Raw genomic sequence first — 12554 nt, forward strand, 5'->3', positions numbered from 1 at the left:
CTAGACCGACGGAAAATAAGCGAGAATAAAAAAAAATGAGGCGAAACTCGAAACCACATCAGTAATCCTGAGTCTATACACTTAGACACAGGCTCCCCTTTTTTTGTAAATTTAAGCAATTCTTTAGACTAACATTAACTCATTATTGGCATTCCACTGGGCAAACTAGAGTTCTTGAAAATTGTAGACATATTGCTGGATAGTATCCGATAAACTGTCAACCTCAACTAATCGAAAATTCCGCTGCATATAAGTTTCTTTCCGAATACTCGTAATTTTGATAAGATCACTAATAATAGCATCTTCAAAATGTATTTAATAGCTCACTCGAACTTGTTGCCTCCTCCCCAAACTCATGCACACTAATCGAAAGTAAGTTTTCACGTCATATTTTGCGATAGCCTGCATTAAAGGCTGCTTGTTGCATTATCAAGATGACCATCATCAAGTTTTTCCCCACTTCTGTGATGGCTTCCTGACACAGCGTAGCTTGTAAAAGTTTAATAGGAAATCTGTAAAGTCATCCCATCGTCGTCGTATCAACGAAATTGACTGATCTATGCAGGTTGCTGCACATTTGCTAAGGGTATGTTGTTGCTGAAGAAAGTTATAATATTAGTTGAAAGTTTATCGAAGATTACCCAGGATGTGGGACGTTCAGGAATAGTCACCGCAGATGAACTCCGCTTTTTCGTACAGATATGAATATTATGACACAAGTTTCTGGTTTGGAGGACACACTCCGACTCTAGTTGTTAGTGTGTACTTTGGCAATTAACAACAGAAATAGAAACAAGCAGCGAATGCAATTGAAAAGTGCATGTGTAAAACTTAGAAGTTTTACGTGTAATATACCGAAATTACGTGTGAACTGTTTTATTTGATAATGATTCCGTAAATAATCAAAATAAACCAATAATGACATAGTACAAGCTATCAGATACTAAGTTAGATGCCATTATTTTTAACGAATGATGATACAGATACAGCGTTCATTATACTCTGCTGTGGTTTTATTTTCCTCGCACCAAGCATATGACGGAAACATTATTTTTCTCTCAGCCTTTCCGAAAAACAACCATTCAAAGCTTACTGTTTACCATCGCCTCTCCCATTCCTGCGGTGGTTATTATTCTTCGATAATAATATAAATCAATCTACTAATCAATTTATACCAATAAAACACCAACTACTGCTGAATTTGCGCGATTACTTTCGGTCCTAGCGAGCAATCCATCTTCGGAACAAATTACCGCCGGCCATAATCCCAGCACTTTCTTTTTTGATGCGCGAACCAATTAATCACGTTCATATATAATAGTATCAAAACAAGTGGATAGGATGAACGGGTCCATTTTGGTTCGACTAACACCCAAGTAAAGTTTGAGTCGATATCATGATCAACTGGTTGTGGTGATAACAGCACCGTTTACCCAATACAACGTGTAGCAGGGAGTTATTTCGATTGGCAGTAAACGGTTAGTTATGTTGGAATTACACAAGCTTAGGTTGCATGTGCGACAAACCGTCGTCTTATGTTGGATTATAATATCTATATCGAAGTTATGAAACAAGCGGTTGTAACATACTACAGCTTCAGCTATAAAAAAGTTTGAATTCAACAGTTTTTTAGAAGCATCAACAACAAAATTTAACTTCAATAGAAAATATTTTTCATACTCGTATCATGGCACGTACAGCTGAGAGCAGTTCAAAACATTTTTTTTATCCACCATCTAGGATTGAGATGACACTTGGCGGCACAGAGTGTCAACTTTACATACATATTAGTGGCATCAAAAGTGCTGAAAGCATTGTTGGGGAAACTTTTCCACTGCGCATCGTTGTCATGCTAGATTTTGTAAATCTGGTCTGTTCGCTTAGTTCCGTACCCGTTTAAATGGCAAGGGAGAGTAAAAGACGTGCAAAGTTGAAAGAGTTAAGTAGGAGCAAGTTCATTTTCTGATACTGGTAACTTGGTTGATCTTTTATGATTGGATTTTATCACTGGGGTCGGCTGCTGGCTGGTGGAACTTGCCGAGAAAGAGCAAACACACTGCACTGGGACCCGTCTGACTAGTTGACGTAGATGTAATGTAAACTTTGAGTTACGGGTTTTGTGCACTTTGTACGCTACCCACGGGAAAGACCAAAGCGATACCGCCGCCGATCGGTGAAACTTTCGACTTTGTTTAATTTGCTTATGTCAAACTATGCAAAGTGCCTGCTGAAATCATAATGTAGTTGCCTTGATACGGGCGAGGGAATGCTGAAAAAACCAACAGAAGCAATTGCTGGGTGTCTGAGCATTGAAGTAAGAGTGCCTCCGTATTTCAGTTCGGGTTCAGTGCAGCTAGAAGGAATTATGTTTAGCTCCTACTAGTATCAGCAGATGGCAGCAAGGTGTGATGATAGTTTATGAAACTTTTAAATGACTTTAAATGTTTTATCTGTTCCGGGTTTAGGCCTGTATGTGCTTGATATGATTAAGAAAATTGGAGCACTGTAGTTTCTACTCCTAATTCGAGCATAATCAATTTTGTAAAGAAATATATTGCACTTTGTTCATGCACAGCATGTCCAGTACAAATTGTGGAAAAAAGGAGTTCATGCTCAAAACCATTTTACGTGAATATTTTTCTTCTAGAGTAACTTTTTACAAAGTACATTTTAGCTTGAAGAAACTGCGTAAATATGTTAGGTTATGGTACTTGGGTTTCCGTGAAATTTTATCTAAAAGTACCTCTCTAATTTATTAGATTCAAAAGCGCTAATATATTATTCATCCACCCTCTTTACTGCCAAAGAATGAATTATGTTATATTGATCGCATATTTCAAAAACTTACAAGAGGAGAGCCATAGATAACTCATAAAAAGTCTATTTTTGTAAAAACTAAAAGTTTTCAAACTTAAGCTTGAAAAAAATTAAAAATGGATACATTTAAATGGTTGTTTGCCAAGAGTTTTATGATTCAACATTACTATTAGAATCATATTGCATCATTTGAAGTGATTTTTTTTCAATACAAATGACATTTAAAAATTGTGTAAAACTGAACTTGCAAGTAAAAATTTGCCTTTTATTTTTCCATCTGGGATCCTTATCCAAAGTTTTGAAATAATGTCAATCTTTACCAAACAATTAATTTGAAAAAAAAAATTCAATCTCTTGATAGTTTATTGTCAATTTTCAAATTTTCGCAACTTAAATTCAAAATAACTTGAAAACAAAAGCATTTACATAGTTAATTACCAGAATATTTTTGATTCAAAATAATTTTTCAAAATTTTTAACATCACTGAATTATACACACTTAAACTTTATTACCGGGTCTCGGTAATTTTTGCCGAGAACGGCATCACTGAGTTCTCGGTTAAGAAAATAGTGACAGCTAGTGCAGCTAGCTAGTGACAGGTAGTGATAGCTCGGTAATATTTTATGCCGAAATTTCAGTGAAGTTGAATCGAGATCTACGAAAAAATTTGAGAGCTGTCATTATTTCTTGAACCGAGCACTCAGTGGTGCCGTTTTCGGCAAAAATAATTGAGACCCGGCAATAAATAGCTATTTAATTATTTCTGCGATTTTTGGTGCCCCTTGCCATTGAGCAGTTCCAAAAAAAACGTCCCAGTTTTAGTATTTTTTTGGTTGTCATTTTTAATTGGATGGAACTTTGCATAGAAGTCTCTATGGGCTTTGAACTTCTAACTTATTTTCGAAAAATAAATAATTTTTTTAAGTGTATGTTTTGCCTTTCTCCCAGAAAGGTATAGCAATCACTGGAAAAACCAAAGGTATAAAAGTGCTCCAAAGGGTCGAATCTCGTATATCAATTGACTTAGTTTGACGAGCTGAGCTTTTTCTGTATGTATGTGTGTGTGTGCGTATGTGTGTGTGTATGTGTGTGTGTGTGTGTGTGTGAAACGCTCTCCCAATCTCACTCGATTTTCTCAGAGATGGCTGGACCGATCTTCATGAAATTAATTGCAAATGAGAGGTCTAGTTGCCCCATAAGATACTATAAAATTTAATTGCAATCGGATTTTTATTTTAGAGGTTATGTATCAAAATGTGAAAATCATGAAACATCATTATCTCAGAAACTACTCAACCGTTTTTAACAAAATTGGCTTTAAATGAACAAGCTACTTAAAAAACCCTTAATTTTTGAGTTTTAAGAAGATTGAACGTGTGGTTCAGAAGTTATTCAAAGAAACGTGTTCTGGAGAGTGTTTAATCTTACTCATGTTTCTCAGAGATGGCTGGACCAATTTCCACAAAATCAGTGTCATTTGAAAGGTCAAATTACCCCATAAGACCCTAATGATTTTTTTGCAATTGGACTATTACTTTGCCTGTTATGTTTAAAAATGTGAAATCCAGCTTTGAAAAGAAACATATTCCGAAGACTACTTAAACTCACTCACTTTTCTCAGAGATGGCTGAACCGATTTCCTCGAATTTAGTGTCAAATGAAAGGTCTAGCTACCTCATAACACCCTATTGAATTTCAATGTAATCAATCTGTTACTTTGTCTGTATCGTATCAAAATATGAAAATCACGAAACTTCATTATCTCAGAAAGTACACAACCGATTTGAACAATATTGGTATCGAATGAACGGGCTAGTTAAAGGTTAATTGATGAATTTTATAGTGATTAAACACGTGGTTCAAAAATTGTGAAAAGAAACATGTTCCGGTGACTTTTCAAATTCACTCGTTTTCCCAAAAATGGCTGGACTAAATTCAACAATCTTAGTGTAAAATGAAAAGTTTGGCTTTTCTATAGGTTGCTGAGATACGGAAACACAATAGTAGAGGGTGATTCGACTTTGGTTTAGAACTATTTATACCTTTCCCAGTAGTTTAATTGGCCAAAACACCTTGCCGGAGACAACGGAGATTGCGGGTTCGAGTCCCGTCTGGACGAGGGAAAAAATTTTCTAAGCCTAAAAGTCACACCTTCTATTCCCGTTCATTTTCGCATCCTCGCAAACTGCATACATTGCCCGCTTTACTAAAACTTAAAATGTAAGTCATATGACAAAAATGAAATTAGTTCGTAAAGTAAATCTAGCCAACGGAGCTCTTCCGTGATACGCGTTCGGAGTCTAGCCACCGACTGAGGTGTCTCATCGCTTGCGCCGCTGTAGATATAATAAGTCATTATACACTGTGTGCGTGAAGAGATCACTCTCTCAGTTATAAAAAATAAACTCCCACCGGGCAGTGTGTGCAGTTCATCGTTGGCGTGATGAGATACGGGAACACAATAGTAGAGGGTGATTCGACTTTGGTTTAAAACTATATTGCTCTCTCTATCTAACGTTACATTAAAATCAGTTGGCCCTCTGGCAATCTGTCCAACTACGCAGGGGCTATTCCGTGCCAGGATACAATAGTAGATTTCGGTAAGGGAACTAGGAGGAATTAACGAACTCAACTGAATTTAAACGATAAGACTCACAAAACAATGCGATAAGGGAGTGCAGCTTAACATAAGAAAATCAAGTTACATTGCTAACTTAACTCTATTGGCATACATACATTTTGCCACCCTTTACAAAGTTCACATCTTTAACTTATTCATATCGGTGGGGGCCCCTTGATGTTGACTTTACTGTACTTCACACGCTGAAACCGGTGCGCTAGATCCCTTTCTGTCTTGCCTAATCGGCAAGCATTGCGACGATCGTGTGGTTTGCTCCTTCGTGTCCTTGCGGTCTCGCTATCGCACGTATGGTTGGCGGGAACGAAATGCAGTAAATTCGGCTCAATCGGTCTTGCCTTCGCCGTCCCTAGATACTATCACTACGCTCAGAGAGTCTCGTTGCTGTGGCACGACCGAAGCTTCTAAGCCTGTAAATTAAAGACCCTCTAGGAGGCCATGTGACGTCATCCATTTGCTACAGAAACGCTGCAATTTATATGATGTACCTTTCGAAGGCCTTTGGGTGTCTTGTGTTTACTCTTTCGTTGTGGCTTAATCTGTCGTCGGAGATCACTAGCTTATGCCGTATAACTCTACACGAAAGAATTGAGGTTATGTTCTCGCCTAGGTCGTAGTTATGAGAGTTACCTTGTTTCTTGGAATTCGCAACTCTCGTAGCAAATCTATCTCTCCAAACTATACGGATGTTACGTGCAAGTCTTGCGATAGCTCATAGGGAACTTGGTGTATTGATTGGAATGAAGTCAAACGTGCTCGCGTTGCATGCGGTTATCCGAGAACAGATCGGGTGGTCCCTTTGCGATTAAAAGGCACCAAATTAGCTTCTATTGCATGGGCATTTGAGTGTTTTACCTTTTGTTTGCGGGCTATTGGTGTAACCTGCCAAATCGTGATATGCGATGCGACAAACCTTCTATTTCGAGCACTTCAAATCGGCTTCTTAAGGACGACCATAAACCACCTTCACTCTATGACTGTACCGTGCAATTGTCTGAGCCAAGCTTTGTTCCCGAGGATTATCGTTGCAGAGCGAGAGCGGGCAAGCGGGATTCATGTTGTGTTTAGAGACTTCTAGCGAAAGACTGGTCATTATACTCGCTTTGATTTGGTAGCGATGTGAGTGCATGCAATTCGTAGAGCTTGCACTCGAAGAAAATTTACGGTATTTTAGTCGGCAAAATCTCGAAGTTGTAACACAACATCATGCAAGCGGCAACGAAATTTTTGCGGAGGCTTGCATCCGCAAAAATTTCGTGTGAATGCTGACGTAAGATTTTGAAGAGGCTGTTCGATTCTTACTCTACACAATCTCGAACAAATTTGCTCCCCTTTGGGAATCGATGATTGCCGCTTCTTCACTTCCAGGAACTTGTATACAGATCTTATTAGTTAAAGGTAACTGCTGCTCTTGCTACACCTTTTGGTGCCAAATACTTCCAAGAATTTGATACTCGCTAATAGACTTAGCTGAAGATTTCTAACACTAGCTTATATCTATTTATATCTAAGGTCGATCGCATTTTCAAAATCTATGTTATAGTTTTGAGTTGGGCGCCAGAAATTACGCCGAGTAAATACATAATGAGCATTTTAACTGAACATTGATTTATAGTGAACTTGCAGATTGAGTACTTTGTTAGTGAGTCATTTTAAAACAGTTTGGCACTTGCGGTGTTGTAATTTGCTTGAGGCGACTAATGTTATGATCTTTTTAGAAGAAGCAACGTTATGGTTGGCGTTTGCGTGGGTGACTTGTGAGCTATGCGTAGTAGCTCCACTCCTTTTTGTCTGGTGGATCTAAGGAGGATTTTGTTTGAAGTTGTGGACGATAGGTGGTTTGTGCTGATCGTGATCGACAGGGTTCCAGGCTAATCGTATAGGGCCTCTGTTCGAACAACGGCATCAAGTCCTGTGGTGGAATCGCTCTTGGTCTACAGTTAAACTGCGTACATAGCTGGTTAAGTAGATGATCAATCTGGTTTGATGTCCTTTAAGTGATAGACTCCGATTCTCGAAGTTTTAATCTCTTCCAATAGGTAGTTGTTGCAGCCTTGGACTTGTCGTACAATGCATGGTATGAATTTTGCTCCTAACTTCTTCGTGCGGTGCTCCGCTGCCTGGGATAATTGAAACGAACGTCTCCAGACAACATCCCCTACGTTGAAGCTTCTGTTTCGTGCTCTTAGATCGTATCGCTTTTTGCTATGTTCGTGAGCTGCCCTGATTTTGGCGATTACAAATTGTTGAATGTTCTGTACTGTCTTAATTCGCGCCTTTTGTTTCTCCTCGGGATTTTGCAAAGCGTTAAGCTGGGCCAGTGGATATTGGTCCGTAAACAGGATGTGGTCGCGACCGAAATTACAATAGTACGGGCTGCATCCCAGCGTCTCGTGTTTTGCCGTGTTAATAGCACAAACTACCTGCTGAATATGTAGGTCCCAGTCTCTTTGGTCCTCATCTAAGAGCGATCTAACACACGCAATCAGCGTGCGATTCGTTCTCTCTGCAGCATTACACATCGGTGTGTATAATGCTGTTCTCATGTGGATATTGTTGTACCTCTTTAGCAGTGACTGAAATACATGAGAGAGGAACTGTGAGCCTGAATCGGAGACTATGATCCTTGGCGTTGAGAAGCGATGAAATACGTACTGTTCCAGGAAAGTAGACATCTGCTGTGCATTCGCTGAGCGGAAAGGCTCCGTGATGACAAACTTAGTCACCCAATCGACGATGACCAGGAGAACGGTATTTCCCCTTTTCGAGCGAGTCAGAGGGCCGATGTAATCAATCGAGATCAGTTCCCATAGTAGTTGTGCTGGTTTTGTGCTTCCTAAGGTTGGTGTTAGCGTGGCATTAGAAGCTTTGCTGGCTTTACATACCTCGCAAGATTGCACGTATTTACGCACGTCTTTCGCCATCTGAGGCCAGTAACAATCCCGCTGTATGCGATTGAGTGTGCGTTCTGCACCAAGATGCGCTGCTGTCGGGATGTCATGATTGCGATGCATTATGTCTCGCCGATGATGCGTTGGGATCACTTTTTTCCATCGATGACATTTACCTCCCGATTCGTCCTTTGCCGTGCAGTTTTTATAGAGTTGCTCTCTTATCACCTTGAAATCAGGAAAACTATCGGGGTTCGCCTTGACATCTTCCGCCAGTTTATTATACCATACACCTGAATGGGCTGGAATTGATGAATCGATCATATCTATTATCTCCACTCGACTCAGACAATCCGGTACGACGTTTGAACTTCCTTTGCGATATTTTATGTCGAATGAATAAGCGTTCAAGCGAAGAATCCATCTAGCTAGAAGCGGCGTAGGATTTTTCGTGGTTTTCAAATACGTTAGACTCGAGTGGTCGCAGTAAACAGTGAAGTGCGTGCCCTCTAAGTATCCTCGAAACTTTTCGATTGATCGAATGACTGCGAGACACTCTCGTTGCGTTACAGAATATTTTCGTTCGGACGAAGAGAGCTTCTGCGAAAAGTAGCAGATTACTTTCTCATCTCCTTCGACGTCTTGGGTGAGTACGCCTCCAATTGCAACGTCACTTGCGTCGCACGCAATCGCGAGGGGTTTCGAATAGTCCGGGGTCGCCAGGACCGGCGCCGAGATGAGATGGCTCTTTAGTGTCTGAAATGGCTTTTCGCATTCTTGTGTCCATCGGAATTTGATCTTGGCTTTCGTGAGTTCTGTGAGTGGTGCTGCGATTCGCGAGAAGTCCTTAATGAAACAGCGGTACCAGCCACACATGCCGATAAAACGTTGGACTTCTTTCTTTGTTGTAGGGGACGGAAACTTGCTGATTGCTTCTATCTTCTCCTCGTCCACGTGCCAACCTGTCTCGTCCAGAACGTAACCCAAATATTTCAGGCTTTTTCTGCCGAACACGGATTTTTCCGCATTGATTGTCAGCCCTGCCCTCTCCAACCGTTTTGCAATTTCCTCCAGAAGATCCAAATGTTCCTGTAGTGTTTTGGTAGCAAGCACCAGGTCGTCAAGGTACACGAAAACCTTCGGTTCGAGGTCAATGAAAAGGTGACTCATGACCCGCGAAAGAGCTTGACTGGCCGTTGATAGTCCAAATGGGACCACGGTGAATTGAAAATGTCCACGTTGCGGAATTGTGAAAGCGGTTTTCTGTTTAGATCCTTCTTCTAACGGTATTTGCCAAAACGCAGACTCCAAATCAATCGAGGATAGAAAGGTCGATCCACTTAGATTATTCATAATAGAGGCTATATGTGGAATCGGATAAGCCTCCTGCACTATGACTGAATTTAATTTTCTTGCGTCTAAGCATAGTCGCATGGAGCCATCCTTTTTCTTGACTGCCACTGTAGCACTATTCCACGGACAGCAAATCGCATTTTCGATGACGCCTAACTCTAACATCCTGTCCACTTCTTTGTTCAAATTGTCCAACACGAATTTGGACATCGGGTAATGTTTCTGCTTGAACGGGGTCGCGCTTCCTGTGTCAATTTTGTGGTAGTACAGGCTCGTCCTTCCTAATTTGCCTTTTCGCTGTGAAGTCGGAAACTTCTGAATTACTTCCTTTAACCGCTGCTTTTCATGCTCTGACAAGGACTCTTTGATCGATTGCTCGGAATTTAAGTTTGCCGTAACACCGCACACGGTTGCTTTTACGCCGAAGTGCGACCAGAAGTCCATCCCTAAAATGCAGATGGAAGGCATCGTTTCAACAAAAAGCACGGGTAGAACACGGCTCCTGTTATTGTAGAAAATGGACACTTGGGCGAAAAACGATACTGAGTGGGCTGAGTCGTCTGCTGTTTTTACTTCCCCCTTGACGAGAAATTGCTTCAATCCTAATTCGTCTGCTATTTTGCACATTGCACCTCCCATCAGACTGCAGGTAGCGCCGCTGTCCAGGAGCCCACGTATCTGTCGACCTAAGATGCTGATGAATGCGTATGGACGATTGTCGCTGTTGTGCGGATTTATTACGATCGATTCTACTTTACTGAAAGCAGGTATACTTAAGAGTGAAGGGATGTCGGTTTGAATGGAAGAGACCCCGCCCTTCATTGAGGGTTCTCCCAACTGCGGTTTCCCGGATGCTGCGGACCATTTGTCGAATCTAGCTGTCTCCATCTCGAGATACATGCTTCGCAATTGCGAGTAGTGCAACCTTTTCTTCCACAACTGTAGCAGAAAAGGTAATGTTTCGGGTTGGGACAATTTGGATAAGTGTGACCAGGTTTTTCACACTGCCAACATATGATGCTTGGTGTCCATTCCCTTGTACGTTGCTCTCCACTAGTTGGTGGATGTGGATTCATTGCGGGCCTTTCTCTAGAGTTATTCTGTAAACGCAGTGCGTTCACTTCCTCCACATTGTTAGAAACTACCTCATTACGTAGAGCAATATCGTGTTGAAGCATTTCGCGTTCTAGAATGTCCTGTGGGTTCAAATTTTCTTCTAGTTCCGAGCTGAGTTCCATTGAGTTGATTTGTGCTGTGTAATCCGGTTGCCGGTTGAACGATGGCCGGTTAGGAATGTCCATCCTGTTTGTCCCCGGACGCTGTTCTGGTTTGTTCCAAAGTGAACGATAAGTTGTAGCAGATCTACCTCGCATGGAGTAAGATCGCGACACTTCGAAGTCTTTACAGACTGTGACTAATTCTCTAACTGTGCTAACTCTGGAGGCTGCTGCTATGGGGGTGTAGTCTGAATTTAGGTGAGATTTTACGATAAATAGTCTTTCTCTCTGTGAAATTGCTGGCTCTACAATTTCGAAGGCGGCTACTAGGTCCCTGTAAAACGTGGTGAATGATTCGTTTGGGCCTTGAAACCGCAGATATAAGTCTTGCATGATGATCTCGGAATAATTTGGTGGTAGAAATTCCTGTTTAATTTCCGATTTGAACACCTCCCAATTGGTTAGATGCAAGTAAGATCGTGTGTACCATTGAAGAGCTCTCCCCTTCAGCAAATACTTGATAGAACGCAGGAGGGTTTGCTCCTCAATTCCTTCGGTGTCCGCGTATGTGTTTACTTGGTTTAGGAATTCGCCCAATTGTATGATATTGGGTTGACCCGCATATTCGAAAGGCCATTTGTGTACTGGTTGTGTAAACCTATCCGAACTTTGTGCTTGTCCACTAGAGCGTGGTGTGTTTGGTCTATGTTGTGTTCGCAAGAAACGCATAAAATCATTCCTGAGATCATGAGGTAGCTGATCTACTCCTGGAATTGAATGCAATAGCCCTGGTTCCTGTTGCCTATTCAAATCTAACGAAGGATTCGCTGTATCGCCTAACTGACTGAAATTTTGCTGCTGTTGTTGTATATGTCCCATCTGGTTTTCCAGCTGTTGCCGCTTTGCTCTTTCTTGTTGCAAAAGATGCTGCAGCTCCTGTTGCTGCAGTTGCAACTGTTGTACTTGCTGTTGATGCATCTGCTCCAGTTGATTCTGCCACTGTTCCCACTGATGACTATCGTGCTGTTGTTGCTGTTGCCGTGAGAGCAACTGTTGCTTTTGTTGCAATTGCAACTGCAATTGGTGCAGTTTTCGCCTTTCGTCTTCGAGTTGATGCTGAAGCTGTTGGTTTGCCTCACGCTGTTGCTGCATCAGAATTTGTTCTGCCGTTTGCTGCTGCGGTGGCTCCTGATTTTGAAGCTGTTCCTGCGTTTGTTGGGATTCCTTCATACTTGATTGCAGTTGAGGATTCTCCAGTTTTTGTAACGTTTCGCGTCACCCGCAACGTCACCCGCATCGCCTTTTACCTCTGAGTTTGTGGTTGGCTGATTCATCAAAAAGTCTTGAATTCTTGCTAACGTTTGCTTGATTTTAGCCAACGATTTGTTTGCATTTGCTACGATCAAGGTAATTAGGGAGAGACGAAGCTGATAGTGCATTAATCTCGATCGGCACATCTTCAATTGTTCTGCATTGTTTTGCCTGATGGCCATTTCGACGTTTAACAGAATATTTTGTAACCTTGCTTGGCATTGGTAAATATTATCTACGTCGGACATAATGTGACTAGAAGTTGTCGGCAAGGAAACCGACTTGTTTTTCAAAACTTGACGCAGCCGTGTTAGTTTTCCTAATTT

At 41.2% G+C, this 12554-nt stretch overlaps 1 protein-coding gene and 1 long non-coding RNA gene across 2 annotated transcripts; both read right to left on the reverse strand.

The window, feature by feature from the left end:
- Positions 1-5984: 5984 nt before the first annotated feature.
- LOC129726645 (uncharacterized) lies at positions 5985-6387 on the reverse strand. The gene is made up of 3 exons (XR_008728377.1): positions 6312-6387; positions 6087-6253; positions 5985-6031 (listed from the first exon to the last, which is right to left on the reverse strand). It is a non-coding gene; the product is annotated as an uncharacterized LOC129726645 (long non-coding RNA).
- Positions 6388-10518: 4131 nt separating this feature from the next.
- On the reverse strand, positions 10519-12147 carry LOC129728385 (ras guanine nucleotide exchange factor R-like). Its single transcript, XM_055686822.1, has 2 exons — positions 11699-12147; positions 10519-11656 (listed from the first exon to the last, which is right to left on the reverse strand). Exons 1-2 carry the CDS (start codon positions 12145-12147, stop codon positions 10519-10521), a joined length of 1587 nt encoding a protein of 528 aa, XP_055542797.1.
- Between the last annotated feature and the right edge of the window lie 407 nt (positions 12148-12554).

Source organism: Wyeomyia smithii, chromosome 3 (genome assembly GCF_029784165.1).
Source record: "Wyeomyia smithii strain HCP4-BCI-WySm-NY-G18 chromosome 3, ASM2978416v1, whole genome shotgun sequence".
NCBI classification, from domain to species: domain Eukaryota; kingdom Metazoa; phylum Arthropoda; class Insecta; order Diptera; family Culicidae; genus Wyeomyia; species Wyeomyia smithii.

Coding starts and splice junctions, on each gene's coding strand:
- LOC129728385 (XM_055686822.1), bottom strand. CDS start 12,147: ATGAAGGAATCCCAACAAACGCAGGAACAGCTTCAAAATCAGGAGCCA. Junction 11,657..11,698: donor CAACAGGAACCAGGGCTATT/GCATTCAATTCC, acceptor TCATGATCTCAG/GAATGATTTTATGCGTTTCT.